This window comes from Fusarium falciforme, chromosome 1, assembly GCF_026873545.1.
Source record: "Fusarium falciforme chromosome 1, complete sequence".
NCBI lineage: Eukaryota > Fungi > Ascomycota > Sordariomycetes > Hypocreales > Nectriaceae > Fusarium > Fusarium falciforme.
In genome coordinates, this window is record NC_070544.1 from 1,482,662 (window position 1) to 1,506,376 (window position 23,715).

General features: G+C 54.5%; 7 protein-coding genes across 7 annotated transcripts; 4 read left to right on the forward strand and 3 right to left on the reverse strand.

The window, feature by feature from the left end:
• Positions 1 to 2,196: 2,196 nt before the first annotated feature.
• Positions 2,197 to 3,727, reverse strand: NCS54_00038400 (Phenylalanine--tRNA ligase; the record flags this gene model as incomplete). Its single annotated transcript, XM_053146036.1, has 2 exons — positions 2,197 to 3,545; positions 3,610 to 3,727. 2 exons carry the CDS (start codon positions 3,725 to 3,727, stop codon positions 2,197 to 2,199), a joined length of 1,467 nt encoding a protein of 488 aa, XP_053002011.1.
• Positions 3,728 to 4,330: 603 nt separating this feature from the next.
• NCS54_00038500 (Hypothetical protein) lies at positions 4,331 to 5,441 on the forward strand (the record flags this gene model as incomplete). Its single annotated transcript, XM_053146037.1, has 4 exons — positions 4,331 to 4,490; positions 4,544 to 4,548; positions 4,608 to 5,308; positions 5,360 to 5,441. 4 exons carry the CDS (start codon positions 4,331 to 4,333, stop codon positions 5,439 to 5,441), a joined length of 948 nt encoding a protein of 315 aa, XP_053002012.1.
• A 393-nt stretch (positions 5,442 to 5,834) lies between these two features.
• Positions 5,835 to 7,152, reverse strand: NCS54_00038600 (RPOLD domain-containing protein; the record flags this gene model as incomplete). Its single annotated transcript, XM_053146038.1, has 3 exons — positions 6,889 to 7,152; positions 6,259 to 6,827; positions 5,835 to 6,210 (listed from the first exon to the last, which is right to left on the reverse strand). Exons 1-3 carry the CDS (start codon positions 6,958 to 6,960, stop codon positions 5,835 to 5,837), a joined length of 1,017 nt encoding a protein of 338 aa, XP_053002013.1. The 5' UTR covers positions 6,961 to 7,152.
• Positions 7,153 to 7,386: 234 nt separating this feature from the next.
• Positions 7,387 to 8,724, forward strand: NCS54_00038700 (Sof1 domain-containing protein; the record flags this gene model as incomplete). Its single annotated transcript, XM_053146039.1, has 1 exon — positions 7,387 to 8,724. One exon carries the CDS (start codon positions 7,387 to 7,389, stop codon positions 8,722 to 8,724), a length of 1,338 nt encoding a protein of 445 aa, XP_053002014.1.
• Positions 8,725 to 9,704: 980 nt separating this feature from the next.
• Positions 9,705 to 12,317, reverse strand: NCS54_00038800 (Hypothetical protein; the record flags this gene model as incomplete). Its single annotated transcript, XM_053146040.1, has 4 exons — positions 9,705 to 10,562; positions 10,616 to 11,465; positions 11,592 to 11,928; positions 12,281 to 12,317. 4 exons carry the CDS (start codon positions 12,315 to 12,317, stop codon positions 9,705 to 9,707), a joined length of 2,082 nt encoding a protein of 693 aa, XP_053002015.1.
• A 6,379-nt stretch (positions 12,318 to 18,696) lies between these two features.
• NCS54_00038900 (CMP/dCMP-type deaminase domain-containing protein) lies at positions 18,697 to 20,057 on the forward strand (the record flags this gene model as incomplete). The annotated part of the gene is made up of 2 exons (XM_053146041.1): positions 18,697 to 18,965; positions 19,025 to 20,057. 2 exons carry the CDS (start codon positions 18,697 to 18,699, stop codon positions 20,055 to 20,057), a joined length of 1,302 nt encoding a protein of 433 aa, XP_053002016.1.
• A 1,164-nt stretch (positions 20,058 to 21,221) lies between these two features.
• Positions 21,222 to 22,300, forward strand: NCS54_00039000 (Ribonuclease H; the record flags this gene model as incomplete). The annotated part of the gene is made up of 2 exons (XM_053146042.1): positions 21,222 to 21,399; positions 21,462 to 22,300. 2 exons carry the CDS (start codon positions 21,222 to 21,224, stop codon positions 22,298 to 22,300), a joined length of 1,017 nt encoding a protein of 338 aa, XP_053002017.1.
• Positions 22,301 to 23,715: the final 1,415 nt, after the last annotated feature.

Below are 23,715 nucleotides of genomic sequence, written 5' to 3' on the forward strand. Positions count from 1 at the left end.
ACGTGCATGAGGCCACTGCACTTTGCTCGTGCACGTCAACCCCAAACCGACGATTCGCTGCGCTACCTTTCTTCACTCCAAAGGTTTCAGCGTCTGTGAAACTCGAAAGACATTTGCTTCTATTCTCGCTCTTAGATAAGCGCTGAGCAAAGAAAGGATCAAACACGATAGTCTCAACAAGGGGCTCTTTTTCGTTTTGACTACGAGCCTTGAAGTTTCACATCCGGCGCCTACAAAGCGCCAGACCAGGTTCACACCCCAACCGCCCATGTTCCGGGGATCCCCCACGAGTCAAAAAATTGGGCGCAACCAGTCGTAGGCTCTCGATGATCGATGACCGTCCAAGACTCTCTACTCGAAGGGGGCTGTGCAAGAGAGGGGTGAACAAAACATTTTATTTCCCTCTGAGGGAAAAGAGATTGCTGAAGTGTCTGGACCGAAGATGCCGAGCACGATTACGCTCATGTCAACTTCGCCCAGCTTATTCAGACTATAGAACCTGTCCATGCTCCCAACTCGTGGCTGAAGGGTTGATTAAACGAGATTGCGAACGTCGTGACAGCCTCAACCGCAGCAAAGAATACGCTTCTCTGCAGTTCTGGGCTTGTGCTCTCTTAGCTTTTCGCCAAGACATTTGGCCTCTCTGCACCAGCACAAGAGTTGTAGTGTCTCGGGATACATCCCCCCCGAGCGGGGTTCGAGGGACCGGATGTCCGCATCCATCGTCAGTGCCGCCGATGCACCTTGGGGGGTTAATGATGGGCGGTGAAGGATACAAACCAGACGGTAGGTAGGCGAAACTCGGCCCATCGAGTACTGCCGAGGCATGCTGCACAGGAGTTGTGCCGGTCAGTCAAGTTCAGCCCAACTGCCTCTCCAATAGCTAAGCCATGAAGAATGGAGAATATGTAATATCTGCCTTGACAACTGCTGAGAAGCCGCAGTACATGACTATGGAATCATGAAACTCCGCCTCGACAACATTGCTATCGCTCTTCAACCCCCGCAATTTCGAGTTGCTAGCGTTATGCGCGTATCCACCGTCCAATACATGCTGAGCCTGCCTCGATGGGATTCCGAGGGGTTACAGTACGACCTGCAATCATGGCAGCACCTATTCCGCAATTGCGCCCAAGCACACAAGTCCCTCGTCTTCTCATACCTTCCTATTGCGGAAGTCGGTTCATCTTCAGAGGTCAGTCCGAGACAAGACGTGTAAATCGCCGATAGATCAGGTTTACGGGTAAAAGGGACTAGTTTCTCAAGGAATGCCCTGAGACTTGTGTAGTCTATGAAACAGCTCTACGCTTTCATTGCCAGTAAAGCACTTTTGTCGATCGTTATCCTCATCTTGAATCAATCTAGGCTCTCATGACGAAGCCATGATTCAACGTGTATCAACCAACCTCCTATATTTCGGACAATTACCAAGATTCCGCATTAACAAAACAACTCTAATCGTCAAACAACCCCAAGCCTAATCCCATAAAGACCAATAAACCGCCGAGGAATGCTCATCATCAAAGGTTGGAGACCTCCCTCCGAAACAGACGGAACAAGCCACGGCTGCAAAATCTCGAACGCCACAGTGCACGAGCCACCCGCCCCTGTCAAATTCATCCGCCCCGCCGGGAGGCAGCTCAACCATCTGCAAGGAACACGACCCGACCCCGTTGTCGCGTGGCTCAGCTCGGACTGACGACGTCACTCTCGCAAAGCCATTGGAATCCTGCTCATTTGCAATTCGAACCTGCTTATCCACATCCCGAGACGGGCCTCGGGCTGGATGGGGTCCTCCTCTGTCTGAGATTGCTGGGGAGTTGGCCACTGGCAGGGCGCAGCAGCAACAGCAACAGCTCTGCGACCGCGTCGTCATGAGCTGCGGCCATGGCCATGGCATTGAAAACACTAGCTTACGGGGCAGCGCTCCCTTTAGGAGGAATCCGTCATGATACATACATACGTTGAATAGCTAAGATACAGTACAGATACTAGTACATCTCCGCAGCTGGATCCGCTTCCAGCCTACAGGTCTAGGTCTAGCCCGGGGTCTACCATGTCAAGCTGGATCTGGAGCAAAGAGGCTCACAAGCCTCAGCTACTCCACAGGCCCAGCTCCCTTCTCCTCCGCATGATGCACTGCCGGCGCTCCCTACCCTAGCCTTGCGCGCGTGGGCCAGTCACGAGCCAAGTGGCTCAGCGAAGCTCAACACCCAGCTCCTTGACGAGAGCCTCGCGGACCCTCTCGTGGAAACCGTTGGCCTCGGCGTTGGTCAGCGTCCGCTCCAGGCTGCGATACACCATGCGGTAAGCCATGCTCCTACGCCCCGTCTTGGGATGCGTAAACTCGTCAATCAGCCGCACATCCTCTACCACATCGCCTGCCACGTTGCGCACCAGCTCCATCACGTCGTTCTCGTGGAAGCTGCCCTTGGTGTTGCCACCCGCCGCCGACGTCGAGCTCAGCCAGAAGGACACGTCCTTGGGGCAGGGAGGGTACTTGGAGAAGGGCACGAAGCGCTTCAGCGTATCGAGGTTGTCGGTCACACCCTCAAACTGTGACAGGAATCGGTTGTCTTTTGACCAGAATAGGCGGATATCAGGGATCTTGAAGAGGAGCATGGCAATGCGGTCGATACCGATGCCAAACGCCCAACCGAGGCGGTTCGGCACGCCGGCGTTGATCAAGATATCCTGCTTGACTACACCACATCCGAGTACCTCGAGCCAGTCGCCTGCATAGTAAACCTCAAGCTCCCACGAGGGGCTGGTGAAGGGGAAGTAGGCCTCAACCCATCGCATCTGGAGCGGTTCATCAACAAAGTCGGGGTCCTCCTTGATCGCTGCAGCCTTGGCACGGGAAAAGATGTCGACAACCATGGACTCAAGTGACCTCTTCAGGTGAGCACCGATAGCCTCAGCCTCTGCCGCCGTGTGATGGGGTTCTTGAAGAGGGTTGCGCTCGGGATGAATGGCAGGGTTTGGGTCGTCTACTTGGACTCCATGCACGGGAAGGTTCTCAAAGTCCTTCCACACAGCCGCAGCAATGTCACCATTGGGAACTTCGTTACGGTCCCATGACATGGCACCCTCCATCTGATGGAAAACAGGATAGTGACTCCGGTCAATGGCGTCTCGTCTGTACACGTCGGCAGAAATGAGGTAACCAGCGCTCTGGTTGGCCCGGAAAGTGTCGGCTTGGTGGGCACTCGTATGCGTTCGCAGGAGAGTCTCCTTGTTCAGGTAGTAGGTATCTGAGAGAGCACGGCCGGGGTGGTTCGCGGGAAAGCCGAGCGAGTCAAAGTTCTGGGCGGTGGACACAACGGGGCTGAACTCATTGTGGTACTTGAAGGTAGGCTCGGGGAAGTTGGACTGGATGATCTGGCGGGTGATGGAGACGGGGTGATCCTTTTGCAGGTGCAAGCTCCTCGAAGTAGCATCGAGGACGTTGGCCGGGGCGTTGAACCACTCAGGATCCGTCTTGATGGTCTGCCCACGGATAGTGACGGAGCCTTGTTTGGAGCTTGGGGAGCCCGTCGGAGGTGCTGCAACGCGGTCAAGCCAGTCAGCGAGACGTCTATGCAAGTATTCAGCTGCAACTGGACCGACCCGACGAGTATGCCCTCACGGCGCAAGCTGTTCGGAGGATGATGGAGCTCCGGGAGAGGTGGGCGGCTCGCGGGGCAGAGGCCCGGAGGCAGCGCATGCCCTGGGCGTAGAATCTCATTTTGACGGCGTACGGAGCTCGACAATCACATTATAAGGCGACCGGACCACGCAGCAGACGCCAATGGCTAGTGGACACAATCGCAAAGAGAGCTTTAGGTTGATTTACCTCGACTGTGAGTGGTTCCATGGTTCCCGTCTTGCAAAAATGTTCGGCTTTCGGCGTTACAGCTGCTCCGGAGGGACAGCTCCGAAGCCGGCCGGCCCGCAAAAAAAAAAGACGGAATTTCCACGATTTGCCTTTTCAACGGCCCGCCGTTGGCGCAACCAGAAGAAGAGAGTCCCACGATCCCTGCTCGGATGCACTCCCCCGATCCGAATCTCCGGCTGCCAGCCAAAGCTCGGTCAATTGGAAACCAGAGATAACTGAGGGTCAGGGATAAACGAAGGGAGGAGAAAGTCACGAAAAAAAATCCCAACCCCGTGCTTACGCTGGTTTACTCATCGAGTCCCCCCCAATTCAACCATTGCGCCCACTCTGCGCAACCTTGTCGCTCGTTCTCTGCGTCCTCGATCCAAGGGGATGTCGACGATAGTGTCTCGCAGCTCGTGAAGCTTTGTTCTCCCGTACGGCCGGATCCCCTCTCCCCGCAATAACCACAGCATGGCCGCTGCGCAAGAATCTGTGGCCAACATGTCGACAAAGCCGGAGCCCGTCAAGAAGGAAGAGCCGACAAGGAAGAAGGCGTCGATACGGTATCCCTTCTGGTTTGGCGGAAGTGCTAGCAGCTTGGCCGCCTGCGTCACGCACCCATTGGATCTAGGTACGTGGTGTTGAACGTCTTGGAACATATACATGGCTAACCAGAGAACACAGTTAAGGTAGATCTCGCCCCCGTCTCCACAGATCTCGCATACATTCACATGCTCACCCCTTCTAGGTCCGTCTCCAGATGCGCACCGGCAATGCGCCCAAGAACATGGTCGGCACCTTTGTCCACATCCTGCGGCACGATGGACCCCTCGGGCTCTACAGCGGTATCTCGGCCTCCCTCCTCCGTCAGATGACCTACTCGACCGTCCGCTTCGGCGTCTACGAGGAACTCAAGACCCGCCTCTCGGCCGGAGGCCGCGACCCTTCGTTTCCCGTGCTCATAGGCCTGGCTGCCGGCTCCGGCTTCCTGGGCGGTATCGCGGGCAACTTTGCGGATGTGCTCAACGTGCGCATGCAGCACGATGCTGCGCTTCCTCACGCGGAGCGCCGTAACTACCGCCACGCCTTTGACGGCATGGTGCGCATGGCCCGCGAGGAGGGTCCCAAGAGCATGTTCCGAGGATGGTGGCCCAACAGCACCCGAGCCATGTTCATGACGGCCGGACAACTCGCCAGCTACGACGTCTCGAAGCGCCTGCTGCTCAAGTACACCCCCATGGAGGACAACCTCAAGACGCACTTCACAGCCTCGTTCCTCGCCGGTCTGGTCGCCGCCACCGTCACGAGCCCCATCGACGTCATCAAGACCCGCGTCATGTCTTCGTCGCACAACCACGGCGTTCTGCATCTCATTGGCGACATTTACCGCTCCGATGGCCTCATGTGGGTGTTTAAGGGATGGGTTCCTAGCTTTCTCAGACTCGGACCGTAAGTGACCACCCTTGAATATGGTATACACAGCGACTAACATGGAATTAGGCAAACTATTTGTACATTTGTCTTCCTAGAGATGCACAGAAACGCCTACCGCAAGGTCAAGGGCCTAGATGCGAACCTATAGACTGGCTGGGTATGATAGATGAGAGGAGTGGAAAAGAGATGGGCATAAAATCTTGGCGTTAACATTGTCTTGTCACCATATATACACGGTGCATTCTCGACGGCGTTTGTTTGTTGGGCAACTCGAGGGCTCTTGATGTAGCTCTGTCGAGCAGGGAATAACTCACTTTGGATACCACACTAGAGGTAGAGAAAGAGGAAGAGATGTGCATTAGAAGTTGTAGCATTTGAGAGGGAGAGAGGGTTCTATCCAGGTTCATCCAGAAAACAAGAAAAGAATCCATTCTACGACCGTTGCTATGCTGTTTTTGTTTACCGTTTCAAGATTCAACCCCTGGACACCACCCTTGATTATCGAATTAAATAACCCATTTCAAACGCCCTCTTTGAGTCCTCACTGCCACGAAGACTGTCCATAAGGTGTCGTCCCGTAAGCCGTCATGCCCCCGCCGTAGGCCGTGGCATTGCCGCCGTATGGTGTGGTGTAGCCCCCGTCTTGCCAGGGCGTCGTGCCGCCGTCCATGTTCATATCAGGGCTCCGGGGCCCGTCGAACTCGGCCTCGTCGCCGCCGTACTTCCTAGGGTCCAGACCCTTGAGGAGGCCGCCAATCTTTTGCTGCAGCACCCGGATGCCGCTCTGCACGATCTGATCGGGTTCCATGCTTCCTGATGTTTCCACCTCAAAGTAGAACCTGTTGGGGACTGCGTCGTAGTCAAAGGGCTCGCCTTCTTGCGGGGGATCTTCCCACTGTGCGTATTTGCTCTTGGGCCTAATTGTAGTCAGTAATGAGTAAGCCATTAAAGCCTGGAGATCTCACCATTCTACTTCAGGATCTGTGTCGTTCTCAAACCACATGTCAAGATGGTGCAGCTTGTTGTGAGGGTCGTACTCGAATCCGACGGCCGAGGTGGGCATCCACTTGGCGTGCTCCTTTGCGATACCCTTCTTCGCGATGCAGGTGATCTTGAGCTCCTGGTCCTTGCGCAGCTTGGCGATCAGGCAGCCGTAGCCCTCGGGGTCGGTGATGACGGGGTTGCCGACCGAGTTTGCGTGCCTACCGTCAACGACAAGGTCACGGGCGTACACCTTCATGATCTCGTCCGAGGTACACTTGGCGTGCAGGTTGAGGGTGACGCTGCACTGCTCGCAGTACTGCTCACAGTCGCAGTCGCGCGAGTTGTTGAGCTCGCCCACGCCCTTGGAATCGAGCGGGATGAGGCCCAGGCGGTGGGCGATAAACTCGTCGGCCAGCACGGAGCTGTTGACTTCGATCTCGACTAGGTCGATGGCGATGGTGGGAACCTCTGCCTGGATGACGCGCCGCAGCGCGTTGGCGAAAGAGAGGTTGGTCTTGGAGAGCTCAAAGTCGACGTGGGTGTGGTCGGCCTGAGTCGCACACAATCAGCTCATGCCAGCGACTCTTGAAGGGAGGGGATCAATCCCATACCGCAGAGATCTTCACCTGAGGCTGCTCAGGCTCCCCGTCCATAACCATAGGATCATAGTCCATCCCGTCCATGCTTGCGGCGGCGCGCGCTCGCTCGATCTCGAGATTCGGTTTGTGATAGCAAGTGTGAGCGCGGTGATCGCGCAAAAGCGATATTGTAATTCGTCTATCGGTTAATCGTGCTTCAGGTGTTGCTTCGTCGTCAACTCGTTCAATGGATAGGGCGAACGAAGGGACAAAGAGCGAGGAGAGATTTTGCCAAGCACCTTTGAGCGGATGTGCCTGGCATTACTACTATGCGATCGAGAACTTGCTGCTCACGGAATATTACCTAATCCGGGTCTTATCGGCCTGCATGGTTCGCATTATCGCGATAAGACTGGCAGAAAAAAAGTTATCCCCACCATTTGCATTGAACCAGCCTCGACAATAGGAAATATCTTCAGATTGAGAGCTTCAACTTTCCCAGTCCAATCGACTCATAGGGGCCTCTCAACCATGAAGATCAAGGCCATTAGCCGTTCCGTGTCGGCACAGCAGGCCGCCGGCTCGGACGTTTCCAAGCAGCCCCGCAACCTCGACTCGGCGCTGCACCCCTTCGAGCGCGCACGCGAGTACAAACGAGCCCTCAACGCCGTCAAGCTTGAGCGCATGCACGCCCAGCCCTTTATCGGACAGCTTGGACGAGGTCACGTCGACGGTGTCTACTCCATCGCCAAGGACCCCAACTCTCTCGAGCACTTTGCCAGTGCGAGCGGTGACGGAGTTGTCAAGGTCTGGGATCTTGCGGATAGGGACGAGATATGGCATGCCACGGCGCACGAGAACATCGTCAAGGGCCTCGAGTGGACTCGCGATCAGAAGCTGTTGACCTGCGCCGCCGACCGGACCATCAAGCTGTTTGACCCCTACAACACACCCAGCGACGCCTCGCCTATATCATCCTGGCTAGGATCTGGAGCCTTTACAAGCCTGTCGCATCACCGCTCAAAGAACGCCTTTGCCGCTGCTTCAAGTGTTATATCCATCTACGACCTCGAGAGGCACACCGCCGCCCCCGAGGTTCTCCGCTGGCCAACCTCTGTCGACACCATTACCAACGTCTCGTTCAACTATGTCGAGACGTCGATCCTGGCGTCGTGCTCCAACGACCGCTCCATCGTCATCTACGACCTCCGCACCTCGACCCCAGTCACAAAGACGGTCCTCAAGTTTGCGAGCAATCGCATCGCCTGGTCCCCCATGGAGGCTTTCAACATGGCTGTTGCATCCGAGGACCACAACATCTACCTCTTCGACATGCGCAAGTTTGACCGCGCCCTCAACGTCCTCAAGGACCACGTTGCCGCCGTCATGGACGTCGAGTTCTCCCCCACGGGTGAGGAGCTCGTCTCTGCCTCGTGGGACCGCACCATCCGCCTCTGGAACCGCGACCGTGGCCACTCACGAGACATCTACCATACCAAGCGCATGCAGCGCGTCATGGCGGCCGCCTGGACACCCGACGCCCGTTACGTCCTCTCAGGCTCCGATGACGGCAACGTGCGCCTCTGGCGTGCCAACGCCTCTCGCCGCGAAGGCGTCAAGTCGGCCCGACAGCGACAGGCCCTCGAGTACAACGACTCCCTGGTCCAGCGCTACCAGCACATGCCCGAGATCCGTCGCATCCACCGTCACCGCCACGTGCCCAAGGTGCTCAAGAAGGCGGGCGAGATCAAGGCTGAGGAGATCAAGAGCATCAAGCGACGTGAGGAGAATGAGCGCCGCCATACAAAGAAGCAGTTTGAGCGACGAAGGAATGAAAGAGAGAAGATGGTTTTGGCAACGGAGAAGTAAAAGGACACCCAAAAGAGGAAATAGTTTCATCCGATTTATTATGGATGAAAAAAGGAAAATGGGCTTGTTAAAAGGACATGATATCGCATTGCATGGCGTTCAGGTCGTCTATCTATGGGGAAAAGTAGATAGGTCGAGTTGTTTAAGAATAATACCACGAGCATTGAGTGCTATATACGTCTGTATGGGTTTATGGGTGCTGGATATGTGCTCACCTATCACACCTACCAGTTTACACAGCTCCTGGTTAAACAACTTAACATATATATCAAAATCAAGGTTGTCACACATAAAACACCATTTAGAAGCAGAGAAATATCATTCCCTCAGCTATCAAGTCTAAACATCAAAAGATCCCAGTTGATCAAACACTAAAAGCTTCATGTTTCCCGTGCATAAGCGGCATATCCGTCTGCTGTGAGCGTCGCGCTGAGTGTCTATTTTCATCCCATCCCAATTCCAAAACAAGAATCACTCATGTCAATCCTTTCGTCGCCCAGCGGCGAGGAGACAATGGGGATAAAAAACACATCTCGCAACGCCACGGATCGAGAGTCTCAACTGTCAAACAACATGATACAGTTGTAACACGACTCTCAGACCAGAACCGCCCCAGACTCAATTTCAAATCATCATGTGAATCCCTGACAATGTCAAACGCCCAGAAAAACAAAAATGCCGATGCGGAGTGTGTCACGCTATCGGAGGTATCTCTATATCAATCGAACGGAAAACGCCAGCCCCGTCTTTGTTTTGTTTATGTCGTCGTTGCCATTCCGTTCCATTGATAGTGTGGATAGTCCCTCCTTGGCGCATCATCATCAAAATGCCAAGTCCGTTAAAACGCCGTAGGAAAGACGAGTTTCGACAAAGGAAAATCCCAGTAACCATGTCCGAAATTAGTAGGTGTTGTCGCCGTAATAGTAGTACACGCCGGACAGATCCGGCGAAATGGTAGGAAATATCGATGTGCCGCCGACTTAGATGCTGTTGCGAGCAGTCTTCTGCGGCTTGTAGTTGGGCAGCTCGTCGAACCAGCCCAGCTCTTCGTTGTATCGGAAGGCATGGAAAGCAATGCCATAGGGCTTGGGCTCGATCGAGTAGAGCATACCCAGAGGGACATCCATGTCCGTAATGTCCGCCAGGGACAGGTCCATAAAGTAGGCCATCAAGACCCTACAGACGGATCGGTGTCCAATAATAAGGAGGTGATCTTCGATGCGCTCAACCTCTCGGACCATGTCGCGCAGGCGGCTGACAACCTGAAGGTATCCCTCGCCGCCGACGCCAGGGTAGATGTAGTTGAGCTTGTCCTTCGCCCGTTTGGCGTACTCCTCAGGCTCCTTCTTGGCGATCTCGGCATACGTCATACCCTCAAATTGACCCGCGTTCATCTCGTTGAGCATCTCCCAGTTCTTGACATCATAATCGTCATCGGCCTCAAAGTATTCGGCCGTGTCCACGCTGCGCTCAAGCATCGATGTCCAGACGCAGAAGTTCTTGTCGTCCAGTTCGCGGTTCATCTCGGGGTAAGGAGGAGTGTTGTCACCAGGCACAGGTGGGAAAGTAGCCTGAGCCATCTTGCTCTTCTGCTCGGTAAGCCACTGCTTGCGCTGGTAGGTAATAAACCTGTGAAGAGCCTGTCCGTAGTAATGACCTCGCTCGGTCAGGGGCGAGTTGCCGCCCAGTCTTCCAAGCTCGTTGTCAACGCTCTGGCCATGTCGAGTAATCCAGATTTGTCGAGGAGCAAGGTTGAAACTGGCAAGGTATGTGCTAATACCGCTGCTCAGGAAACCCTTCAGACGATGTTGCACCAGTTTTCGGCCGACATCAATCATCTAAGAGGCAATTAGCTACTAGTCCCAGGGTTTGTGTAGGGAATTGGGCGTACCTGAATGTACTGCATGTCATGGGCCTCCTCGTACTCGCCCAGGGGCACATAAGCGCTCTCGTAGGCAGCGACTCGCTTCTTGAAGTCGTCCAGAGACTTCTGGGGGTCCTTGTCCCGGTAGTCAGGACCCGACAACTTCAGACGCATGTTCGCCTCGAGCAAAAGAGGGTCTTGGCAGATACTCTCGATGAAGAGAATACCCAGCTTGGGCTCCCGCCTCTTGATGCGGTTGACAATGTTTTGTCTCCGCTCAATGGTGCTGTTTGTGGCGTCGAGAATGCCAACAGCACCACCATGAATGAGCAGCCAATCCAGCAACTCATCCAGGGTGTCCATGGCACACTGCTCTCGCATGGCAGCGGCCTTCTCGTTCTTGGGGTCAAAGAATTGAGCCGATTGATCCATCTCGGCCTTTTCCTTGATCACGGAGTCGTTGAGGTCAAGCATCTCGGGCTCGGTCTGCTCGGGAGACAGCGGCGGGGGCGCGGGCACGCCATTGAGCAGGATTGAGGCGGCGTGGACGGGAGGATCGAGGTGGCCGGGCTCCGGGAGCAGCTTGGGATGCACAGGAACCTTGCGGCCAGCGGCCACACGTCTTCGGTTGCCAACATTGAAAATTCTTGAATCGTGCTGCTGCCAGGACAGGTATCGCTGGAGCTTCTTTGTGATGTACGACTTTCCTCGAGCTGGCAGACCGACCATGACAATAACAAGCTTGGCGGCGACATCGCGGTGGGGGATTCTTCCGTCGGGCGAGACCCTCGACCGGGTCATGCCCGGGATGTTGAGTGTTGTGGCATGCGGTCGCACTCGAGGTGTTTGGCTGCCCGAATTCTGTCGCAAAGGTGGACTATTTCCATGTGTCAGCGCGGGGGAGTTCATCCAAAGCGGGATCGTCGGTGCTAAAAGGGCCGAAGCCGGTGGATTTGTGACTCGCGACTCCGAGGGCTTTTTTTTCAAAAATGACAGCACTTACATGCGTGGCGAGCTGGGCGCCGTCGATGTGACGCTACGCGCATATGTGGGGGTCTCGGTCAAGTCGTTCATCGCTCGCAGGGCCACAGCCAGAGAGGAAGGCTGGTTGCTCGGAGGAGGTAGGTGGTCATCATCGATGGTGGGAGGAGGCAGGACGGCGTAATTGTGCGAATGCGATGAGGGATCTGACGTGGGAGGAAGAGAATCGGACTCAGGCGCTGATGTCGGCGCAGCTGACGAAGACGACAGAGCGGGCGAGGACGATGGTGAAAGACCGAGCAGACTATGCATGACAAACTTGGCCAGTGCAGACTGTTTTGATTGTTTGCGACCCGCGTCTAAATGGATGAAATGGTGAGTATGGCTGTTCTGTGTTTCCGGACAAGACGATAGACGAGAGTCGAGTTGGTCTCGATGAGTGTGGGTGGTGGAGGAAACTCGATTGGAGAGACAGGGGGTGATGATGGTAAACAAGGGTTGATGTGATGGAAGAAAAATGTTGCGTAGTATTCTTGGTTGATCGTTTGGAGAATGGCAATATATGAGGAGAAAACAAAAGTTAGATGGAAGGGAAGGGAAGGTGCAGAGTGGAAGGATAATAAGGACGAAGCTTCCGCGGTGCAGCAAGAAACAAGGAGTGAACACAGCAACACACACAACCTCAAGTCTGGAAGCTACATGGGTACGTACCTGCTGGGGTGACAGGGACCTGGACTGCTGAAGGCATCTTCTGGGTATCGAGGGAGACTCGGCGCTCAGAGCCAAGTCCAAGCACTGAGCGATGAGTCGTACTCTCTGGGAGGGCAACCACTGAGAGTGGCTGGCTTGTCCAATCCAGCGGCAGGGATTACGGTCCCAGCGAACCTAGCCTGACTTGCTGGGAGGGAATGGGGAGGGCGTGGTGTTTAGGCGCAGCGCGCAGTGGGCCGCACCTCAGGGATCCCGTCCTGTCTGGTCTGGTCACAGTGGCTGCTCAGGGCTCCTCAGTGGGTATTTGCCGTGTGTTTCTTGGAGGCTGCGCTAGGCTGTGGGCAGTCTCACAGTGGATTCGATGGGATGGATGCGATGCAGCGCGGGGGGGACAGTAGGTGGCGTCTCTGTTCTGTCGGGGCGCTCGGGGCGTCCTGTTTGGGTGCCGCTGCCTGAGGCCTAGCTGCGAGCTGACTGCAATGATGGAGCTGGAAGAGGATTTGGTGCCTTTCGATAGTGGACTCGGTGGTGCCGTCCAGTGGAGAAGTTTGTTGGACCCTAAATGCGTCGCTAGACTCGCATGGGAAGTTGGGCTGTTGATAAAAGGTTTGAAGAGGTGCGAGGTGAAAAGGCGTCAACAGGAGGATTAATTAGACGGGCACTTTTCCACGTTGGGGAATTGTTGAGTCGAGCTTCGATCGTCCAAGCCCTTGCCCTAGGTATTGTCGGTGTCGAGAGACAGGAAGGAAAAGAACTGTTGATGAGTCGATGGGTTGCTCGTTGCCTCAACGTGTACCAACCAAGTACGCAACGTTGCTGTGTATGTGTTGTTCGATGCGGTCTGCCTCGTTTCCCTCTGCTCTGGGCTGAGGTCCTATTCTTGTCGATTGATTTCTCGTACAGCTTGGCACACATATGATACCAGAGCCGTCGCGAGATGTCTCGTTTCTTTTGCTTTTTCTTTTCTCTTCCTCTTTTCTTGTTCCTTTCTTTGCTGGTCGTGTCTGAATGCGATACGTCACCACTTCAGGCTGTGCTGCCCGTCAGAAGGGAACCCCCTTCTGCAGGTCAGGAAAGCAGAGGCAGGTAATATAGTGGCGGCCTCGAAGGCGGTTGCTTGGGTATTCGGTTGCCCTGACGGGGGTCGCTGGGGTTGACCAGCGATATCAGGAGAGCGACGAGGCAATGTGAGGTGATGTGAGGTGGTCGATGGTCCGTGTCGGGCGGTTATGGATGACCAGGAGCCCAGGTAAAAATATGTATGGGTGCCAGCAAGCAAAGCAACGCCCAAGGCTGCCGTCAAGATGGAGGATGCGGGAGAAACATTGGTAATGGCTTCAAGGTTTCAGGCAAGGTCCTTGGACAAACTACCCTCCATCCATACCTCCCTCCGTTTGACCCTTTTCGGAGCGTGTGTGTGTGTCTGCTGCCATTCCATAGCTGCCATTAGCTTTGCAGGTGCCGCGCTGGGCTCTCGTGGACTCGCTGTGGCGCCGCATCCATTCAATGGATGGATCCTGGCACAGGTCGACTTACATCATTGTACGTTGGCAAATCTCATCCACTGCATCCCACATGCGTAGGTCCCGTCCCTATACTCAGGTACAGTTACGGCACTGCGGATTCCATCCAGATCTCAAGTCGCATCTACCTTGACCCCCTTATCGCTCGTATATGGTACCTATACCCCTTTGACCAGCGCACGTTCCGCACCGGCGATGGGTATAGGTTCATGCTATCAATGAGATGGGCTGCTTCAGGCTAAAGTGGAAAGGAAAATGACAGACCCAGAGATATCGCCCCCCCAAAGATCACCTCGGGTCCCGAGATCCACGGTGTTCCCGTCCGCCTGGGCCTCCCTTACCTCATGGCTCCAATTCAAAGGAAACATGTACCGAATATCCCACGACATGGCATGTTTGGTATCCATGGCATGGTGAGCTCGCTGGCAACACAGCTGCTTCATACATCTCACGGCATCACAAGTCCGGTAAGATGCTGGATGCTGATGCTGGATGCTCCCCGCGCCCATCGGATTCGCCCCGCCAACTACGCCGTAAGGGACCCCCATCCTATCCCCCAGGCCGGCGGCCGAGTTTGGGAGTGACTCGGATTCTCTGGTCCGCGGGCTTCCCCCAACTGGAATCCCCATGAGTGAGAGTCTGTCTGTGTCTGTCCCAGGAGAGCAGGAGCAAGACCCCCAAATTTCGCCAAGCGTCTGGATCAACCTGGCAAGAAACCCTTGGCCAAGACCTCGATGGACACCATCCCCGGCTGGGTCACCACGGTGGCGCGGGTCCATGAGCCCATCCACCACGGCTAGCTCCCTCCACGCCGGCCATTAACTGGACGCCGAACCCCTGTTCTGCCCTAAACTCACCGAGACGCTGGGCCGCGCCAACATTTCGCCTGCCGCCTCACTCACCCTCCTTTCGCTTGCGAGTCGTTGTCCATGTCTTGTCTTGCCTGGTCTGAAGCTGATGATGAGGAGGGGGGCTTGGGAATTGATCATCATCGCCCTCCTTTTCAAAGCCCCAGATGACATACGACATGGTGCGTCAGTCGACACACTAGATGACAATCTTGCGGGAACACATGGACACGACAACTGCTTTATCGATTTGGGGGTAAAGAGGCAGTCCGAGGCGACGGTGGAGTTTGTTTGACTCGTTACAATTCCAACCGACGTTGGGGTCTTTTTTTTTCTGCGACCGCCTATGCATTGGCCGAGCCTAATGAAGGTTTCAATCTGTTCGCAGCATGCAGAATGCAGCCAGGGCATCCTAGACCCATCTCCAGCATGAGTGGCATCCATCCTCCACCTCCATCTTGACCGTGGTGCGCTGCCTCTAGGCTCTATCGAGTCAAGCCTCGGTGGCTCTTCTGCCAAAAGTTGCCGCGCTACTGCGGTCCAAGACCTTCCTTCCAGCAACTGGAAGCTCCAACCTGGCCTCAGCTCTAACAATCGCAAACTCCAGAAAGAGTCATTGCTGCTAGCCTCCGATCTCGCCAACCAGGTGCGGGGTGTATCCGCACAAGAGTGAGTAAAACCCAAAGGGGGAGAGGGGTTGGTTGCATGAGAGGAGGAAACAAAGCGACCTGAATCTCCACCGCTATCTTGTGTGCTATGTCTCTGCGGTTAAAATTACCTTTGAGGTATTTGTAACACCAAGATGAGGCGTCGTGCAGCGAGGCGCCTCTTTTTCTCCTGCAGGTGAGAGAGCTTCAAGGCTGAGTCACCCTCTCAGCTGCTCCTGTTGTTGTTGTTTCTGCTATTACATTTTAGGCTCATTGGATATTCTACCTCCAGCCTCAATGCCACATGCAAGGAATTGTCAGACTGCCGGAAGTATGTTTCCTTTGTTCGCCTTGCATTGGTGGTGGTGCAGACAGGAGTACGGATAATGCCACGGTCATCTCGCATGCCCGCAGCCTGCTGTCCATCCAATGCATGCATCCTCCTCGCATCCCTTTTTTTTTGGCTTCTGCCATAGAGTACGAATCATTGCTACCGTTGCTTCTCGTGGGCTCGCAAGCGTAATGAAGCCTCCCGCAAGGGCCCAGTCGCCTTGGTCTCCGTGGTGCACTGGCCCTGGAATATCGTTCGAGCAAAACTCCAAAGCATCGATATAGTACGAGTTTTGCTGCGTCCCGGAAGCCTGGTCGTTGTCCTTGCCCGCTTGGGTTTCAACACGAGTCTATGACTCCCAGGCTCACGGACTTTGTTGTTCGTCTGCCGGCCGTATTCCCCTTTTGCCCTTATTTGCTTTTTCCTGCGGGACGATGGGCGATGGCAGGTAAAGGGATCCTTGGCGAGCGTTTGCTGGACTTTGTTGTCAATTCACATGTTCCGGCGGCACAGACCAAGGCCTGAGACGCGGGGATCTTCCCGATAGGCCGTTCTATTGTTGCTCATCTTCCCCCTTGTTCGATTCTTTATTGACGGAGCTGGATATCATGTGATGCCGTCACAACGTATCCGTCCGCTGTCCAGTCAGGCTTATTATTATTCCATGTCGCGGTGAGCCTTGGTCAGCAATACGTGGTACCATGCCCAGCGACAAACCTGCAAGCTCTTTACAGCCAACGTCAGCGGGACTTGACAATTCCCCGGCGGCTGAGACCATGTCTTGGTAGGCCTCCCAATGATTAGGACTTGGATCCTACAAGTCATGTGTCTCATGTTAAAGAGCGTGATCAACAGTATGGCCATTCTTACATCAATATTGAACATCTTCAATGCCATAGCAAACAACTGCCGTTTGAGGGTCGACGTTGGCGAGCATCAAAAGCGCGGATGCGGATGGCCTCCGGTGGACGTCCCATGCTAGGGTCAGAGATCCGTCCGTACCAGGAGCCTGGCGAACTGGTTAGACTAGCACTAAGCGCCGGGACCCAAAATCCGTGATGAAACAGCTTATTGCGTCGGGGCGTACCCAGCTAGGCTGTGTAGGCGATATCGACTGATATGATAGCAGATATCAATCGAGAGGGGCAACTGGTCTCATATGTTTCCACCAGGCTGAAGCCGCCTTGGAGCAACAGTCCATATCCCACGGACTGGGCGGTTGGGGGCGCCTGACGGTTGCCCATTTGGAGACCTCGCTTGGGCGTCAATGCCCAAAAGCCCATCCATCTCCCCATCCGTTCTTCACAAGCTGGGCAACCCACACTCTGTCGGTTGGGATGGGACATGCACCGGCGCGGCGGAACCAGGTGCTTTGTGCGGAGAATGACACATTCTCCGCACGATCAAGGACGGAGATGCCAGAAGGAGAATTACCACAAGAGGTAGAAGGATCATCTGCACCCCGCGATGGCAACCCTCTCCGTCCCTTGATCGTGAGATTGGGGAATGTAGCTCAGTGAGAAGAGCCGGTCCAGGGTACGATGTCTGGTGGGGAGACGCGGGGTTGGTTATGACCTGTTCCATCTGTAGGCCGAGGCGGAACAGTCATCGCGGAGCCGTTGTCATATGTCCCACGTGGTGGTTAATATCAAAATCGAGTTCCGAGGTAAGGCTGATGACATTGTCGTCATGATGTGCTTTCTGATGCAACTCTTGGTTGGGAATTGTCATGGCATTAACCTGCTGTCACCTACCATTAGAGGGTGACAATTCATTCAGGTGGCTCGGTCTTTGTGTTCGTCCCTGGTACTACGTCAGTAATGTATATACAAGTTCCAAGAAGCAAGCAGGCCATCGTTTGTCAGAAACTCATGATGCATCTGAACAATACGTGGATGTTGAAAGTTGAAAGCTGAAAGCTCGAATATCCATTGTCCTTCCGGGTAAGCGTGTGTGCCTGTGTGGCTTGAACGCACAAGTCAAGCCACTCATGCAGGGTCTTCGCCACACCAAGGTCCACACGACAGAACTCATCCTCACAGACAACCGGGATACAAGACATCAAGAAACCATCGAGAGCCAGAGTCAAAAGCGACTAGGGCATGCTGGCAAAGGAATCTCACTAACTGCAGGAAGTGCTCGAAGGGTGAGGAACTGGGTATCAATTCTTTACTGAAGCTGCTCGCGGTCGCAAAAAGGCTCTGTTTGTAGCAGGCCTTTTCAAGATTCTGCCTGCGCAGTGAAAGGTGAATTCTTACATGAGAAGTCGAGGTAGGTGACTGGCAAGTTTGCTTCTGAACCGAAGAAAACCGGCAGAGGAATATCTGTCAGCTTATCGATAAAGCGAGGCATTAGTCGTTGGTGGTTATTACAGATATTTCCCCAACAATATCTGCCAGTTGCCGTCACTGTCAAGGTCAACTTGCCCACGATATCAACCCAAGCATCCATATCGGAGCCAAACGGCAACCCCGCACCTGCATCACTGGGATCGTCAAAGACTCATTATTAACTGGATTTAAACAAACCGAACCGGCCCCCTCGACCCTGCTCCTGCAAACCAAGACTGTCCCTGAAAGGCGCGGTGAAAGAGTGAGTGCAACCCATGAATGATCTTGCAATAAACGCAGCTACTGACTTTCCGACAAGCAAAGAATAAAGAGGGTGCTTCCAAAGGACCCAAGCGGAGGTGAGATATTGTGACGCGCACCTGCTTTCCAGCTCAAGAGCGCACCTTCTCTCGTTCGACAAGTCAACTAGCCAGAAGTCGTGGCCAGAACCACCATTTCTAAGCACGCCCGGCTCTCCCCAAACACAAACCTTACAATCTGCTTTTGCTCGAGGAACGATTCTTCACCCGAGGATTCTGCCGCTCTCTTCTCCAGCATCTTCGCACCAGCTGCGCTAGCTGCTTCGCTGCACTCACTCGCCCCTCAAGGTGCTTCACAACATCAAAACGTAGCCATCGCACACGTAAGTTTAGAATGTGACCAGAGCCATCATTGTCGTTGACCGATCCTAGAACATAGCTTGCCTGCTCCAGAGTCGCCTTCTACCCTCACAGAAAATGACCACCCCTGATCCAGCTGTCGAGGCGCCAGCCGCCGAGGTCTCGCCTGCCCAAGAGGGAGTCGAGACATCCCAGCCCACCAAGCCCGAGATTCGCGGGCCTTCTGAGATTGTTCCGAATGTTTTGATCGACGATCTCAGGGAAAGCCACACCAACCGCGGTGTTTTGATCCCCCTCAAAACAACTCAGGAAGTCCGACAGGATCACACCATCACTCATGCCTTCATTACACGAGCGCCAACCAAGCAGGCCAACGAGGTCATCACGTTCGTCCAACTGCACCACCATGCGGCGGCTCAAGATGACGGTTGCTGACAATTCCCAGGGCTTTGCGTAACATGCGACCTGATGATAGCGCTAACCCCCTACCTCATCTTCGCAGATGCGCCAAACCTGCAGACCTTCCCGCCCATCTCAAGACACAGTTCATGAACGACACCTCAGTCGGTCGTCAGATCCACACGGCCAAGTCAACATGGATATATATTATTGTCGGAGAGGTCAAGGAGTTCACCCGAGAGGAGCTTTCTACCGTGCTATCTCCCATCGAAGGCATGGAGCAAGACCTCTTTATCGAAAAGATCCCTATCCCACTCCTCGCACCCACATCTCAGGTCCAGGCCGCCATGTGGTCTTCCCAGTTTTGGCCTACGGTCTACCGAAAGAACAATCCCCTTGGCCCGCACCCTAGCATGGTGGCCCGTGGAACCGAGGAGATCAAAGAAGATGCCTCTGTTTGGATGGCGCTGGCACACCGCGTCGCTCTACAGGCCAAGGAAGCTGGAATCGGTGAAGCGATGGGTGCTGTGATCGTCCAGAGAGATGCAGGCAAGGTTGAACTTGTTGGACTTGCCGGAGACGCTCGCCGACACCAGGAATGCGGCCTGCTAGACGGCACAAGCAACCCCATGACACACTGTGTCGTTCGTGCTATTAGCATGGTGGCTCAGAAGCTAGTCAGGCACGAAAGAAGGGCTGCTGGTCTGTCCGTACAGACGCCCAATCTCGAATACGACGCCTTTCAGGACGGCCCGCTCCTCGAGATGGAGAAACAATGCTTCGAACAGGAGCATCCGAACAAGGACGGGTACCTTTGCCACGGGCTAGAGCTCTATGTCACGCACGAGCCCTGTGTTTCATGCTCAATGGGCATTCTTCATTCTCGCATGGGCAAGGTCGTGTTTGCCACGCACATGCCTCGCAGCGGAGGACTGAGCTCAGATGATCGTCCGGATGGAGGTGGACGAGGACTAGGGCTCTTCTGGAGACGAGAGCTCAACTGGAGCTTGATGGCGTGGGAATGGGAACGTGACGGCGTTCCTGACCTGCCCTCTGTTGAACCCATCACTCATGTTTAGGATTACCACCTCCTCGGTCGATATGAGACTCGTCGGCTCCGTGGATTCAGGCACGATGCTGGACCAGTCACGAAACGAAAGAAGACGGAGCTCCCGAAGAGCATTGATAGAGTATTACGCATTACACGATGTTGGCCATGTACCATGGCTATGAAACTGGAGGGCATAATTACCCCCTGGTGGCTGGTGGGGTATGCTAGTTGGACCTGCCTGCAGCTGGTGCGTTGGCTGGAAAACAAACAAAGGATTTAGATAGTCCTTTATGTCCCAGGTGAGAAGTCGGATTACGGACGTTGGCGGCGGTATTGTAACTATGTATGGATTGGGAATGGGAATGAGTACGGCTGGGGGAGCCTTGGGCGAGTTGGCCGCGGAATGCGGATGCGGAGAAGCACACTGGCAGATTTAATCAGATACGACGATGCATCAATTGACTTTTGCTTGCTGACTAGAGTGCCTCAGAAGAGACATTTACATGTGGTCTATGGAAGAAGACGGCAATGGGTGCGGTGCGGGTTGAGACGGAGGGATACATAACCCGTGTTAGTTGGGCGAACCCTTGTTCTCTGCTCTGGTAGGTGCCCCTCTTTCTTTGACGGGGATCGCAAGGCGCCAGTCGCTCGCTCGCTGTACTCTCTGCACTGCACCTCTTTCTTCCCGTCCGTCTTTCTTTCGCAACCCCCCCCTCCCTCTCGCTCTGCCTCTGCTTGCACCGCGCGGCTAGACGCACCACAAAGAAGCTCGTATCGGCGTGGGTCTTTCAGCTCAAGACAAGCAGAGGCGGCTCTTTGTTCTGGTTCTTTTTGGTCTGCCCTCTATCGATCACGGTGCTGTGGACAACCCGCCATGCACTTCCTTTGACTCTGTCAACGCCGCCTTCAGCCTCGTGCGACGACCCTTTACCGCGGCACCTCTTGCACCACTCCCGCTGTCCCCGAGCACGGCTTCACGAACACCATCAAAAGAGCCCGGCGCTATTGCGACCGACATATAAACGCCTCATTGGCGCCGGCTGGGTCGCAGGAGCATGCAACAAAAAGAAGGCATATTGACCTGTCGATTTTCACCTTTCTCAACGCCCCCACTATCTCAACCGCCGATCAACACAGCAGCAGCAGCGATAGCATTAGCCACGCGGCTTTCCAGTACCAAGAACTTGTCGAGATGAATAAGAAGCGCAGTGCCCCCGGGGCCGCAGTTGCCTCTGCAGGCTCCTCGTCCAAGAAGCGGAAGATGGATGGTGTGCAAAAGTACTACGCAGTCAGAGCTGGGTTCAACCCCGGCGTCTACTTGACCTATCCCGAGTGCCAACAGCAGACGTCGGGATTCAGAGGTGCAGTCTGTGAGTACATCTGGTAATATCAGAGTCAGAGGACCATCCCGCTAACCCTTCATGTGTCCCAGTCAAGTCGTTCGTTTCGAAGCAGGACGCCCTGGACTTTGTTGCCGGCAAGAAGGTTGCCTCAACGTCAAATGAACCCGACAAGTTCTACGCGGTAGCCGTGGGCAACCCTACGGGTATCTATACGGACTGGACCGAGGCCTCGGAAGCTATTAAGGGCATCAAGGGACCCAAGTATAAGCGGTTTGCGACACGGGCAGAGGCAGTTGGATATATCAAGCAGTTTGGCAACAAGGAAACCATTGATGCTCTGGGGGAGGAGGGACGATCGCACCCGGAGCCAGAACCGGAGCCAGTATTAGAACTTCAACCCGAGGAGCCACCGGCCAAGAAGACCAAGCGGGTCCCGGATGAGGTTCCTGGTTCGGGGCCTGTGGAGGATGTGCTCAAGATCTACACCGACGGCAGCAGTCGCGCCAACGGCAGAACCAGCGCTCGCGCCGGATTGGGCGTCTACTTCGGAGACCATGACAAGCGTAACCTCTCGGAGCGGCTCCCCGGCCTGCCCCAGACGAACCAACGAGCTGAACTGATGGCCATATTGCGAGCACTCCAGATTGCACCCCTGGAGCAGGCGGTCCAGATCTTCACCGACAGCCAATACTCGATCAACTGCGTAACGCAGTGGGCGCGGAGCTGGGAGAACAAGGGCTGGAAGACAGCTAATGGCGCAGAAGTCAAGAACCAGGACATCATCCGGGAGGTCCTGGCCAAAAAGGCAGAGCGGGAAAGGGCTGGAGGCGCAACCTACTTCAAATGGGTCAAGGGGCACGCCAGCAGCCGAGGTAATATTGCGGCAGATCAGCTCGCCGTCGCTGGAGCCGATTTGAGTCCTGTCTAATGCCATAAGATGCTCTCCAGGGGGGGAATAGATGCCTCGTATATATGACAAGGGATTGGAGAGGGAAAAAAAAAAATAAGGGGAGTCGGACATGTGTTGTTGTATGGAGCATATCGATGTCACGGTCTTGCGTCTGTTTTCAGAATCGAGGAGTCTAGCGGTTTACCTGTGGATATGGAGGCGCTATTACTCCATGCCGTCTTGTTATTTTGCTTGTTCTTGGGAGTTTCTTTCGTCCAGATCGATCTCTGCTCTTGTTTGCTGACTTTGTTATCTTTCATGTCAAAATATCATGATACCTGCCTCCTACATGCGTTCTGCTGGTGGATTGGCTCCGTGGAAACAGAACCGAACTCGGGTAATTGCGTAAAGTCTTTCAGCAAGTGCTGTCAACTACCTGATTGATTTCTCTTTGTAATATTTGCGTACAAGTGGTGAACGTATGTTATATCTCCATGAGGAGAACTGCGGAGAAGATAGTGGCTCCGCAGGCGTCTAATGCACGATAGCACAAGTTGGACAAGTACGAGACGGTTACAACTCATCATATCTCACCATCTCCCGAGAGATTAGCTAGGGGCTTATGAACCAGCACGGCATGAGGCTACGGTGCTCCGGAACGAGGAGCCGGAAGGTGGTGACGCTTGGCCCGCGGGCGCAAGGCGTAGATCATGGATTGTGCTTTGACATTGACAGCAGATTAACGTGACAACGGGCGGCTAAGTGCAGTATCGAGATGGTCGGGGGGGCCCATGACAAGCCCCGAGGGCATCTGGATTGGACTAGGATGAGAAATGCACAGTCATGGAGTGGGCAAGGTAACTTGTGTTAGCCTCTATCTATTCTGGGGCATCGAACGAGGTGGCTGACCCGGCCGTGGGCTCGGGGAAGATGGGTAAGCTTCTCCTGGTGCCGTTCCGTCGAACTTGAAGGGGAAAAAAAAATAGACTTTGGGCTAGGTTTGACACGCAAAGTCTGGGCCAAGGCTAGAATTGAGATATTTTCTTTCCTAGCTGCTGCTTTGCCTTGAATAGCAAAGTCGGAGACGATTAAGCAAAACGGCTAAACACACGAAAATGTCCTCGGAAAGGTTCATGTCCCCCCCTCCTCCTCCCGCCGCGGTGGGAACAAGTTCGAGCTAGAGGCGGCCCGAGTTTTGTCTAGATCGGGCCGTTGACAAGATCGGAGGCGAGAGGGGAAAAAATACAGTAGGAAAGATAACGAACGAGCAAGTCGGTTTGAAACCCGAGACATTTCAAGGGACTCTTCAGTAACTGTAAGGGTAAGGATATGGCATCATGAAGCTAATAGGCTGGGGTGATGTCAGAATGACTGCGAGGGAACGCCCCTTTGCTGCAGAACCGAGTCAATTGAGGAAAGTCTTGGTGAGGGTTTTCTTTGCTCGATTGAGGTTT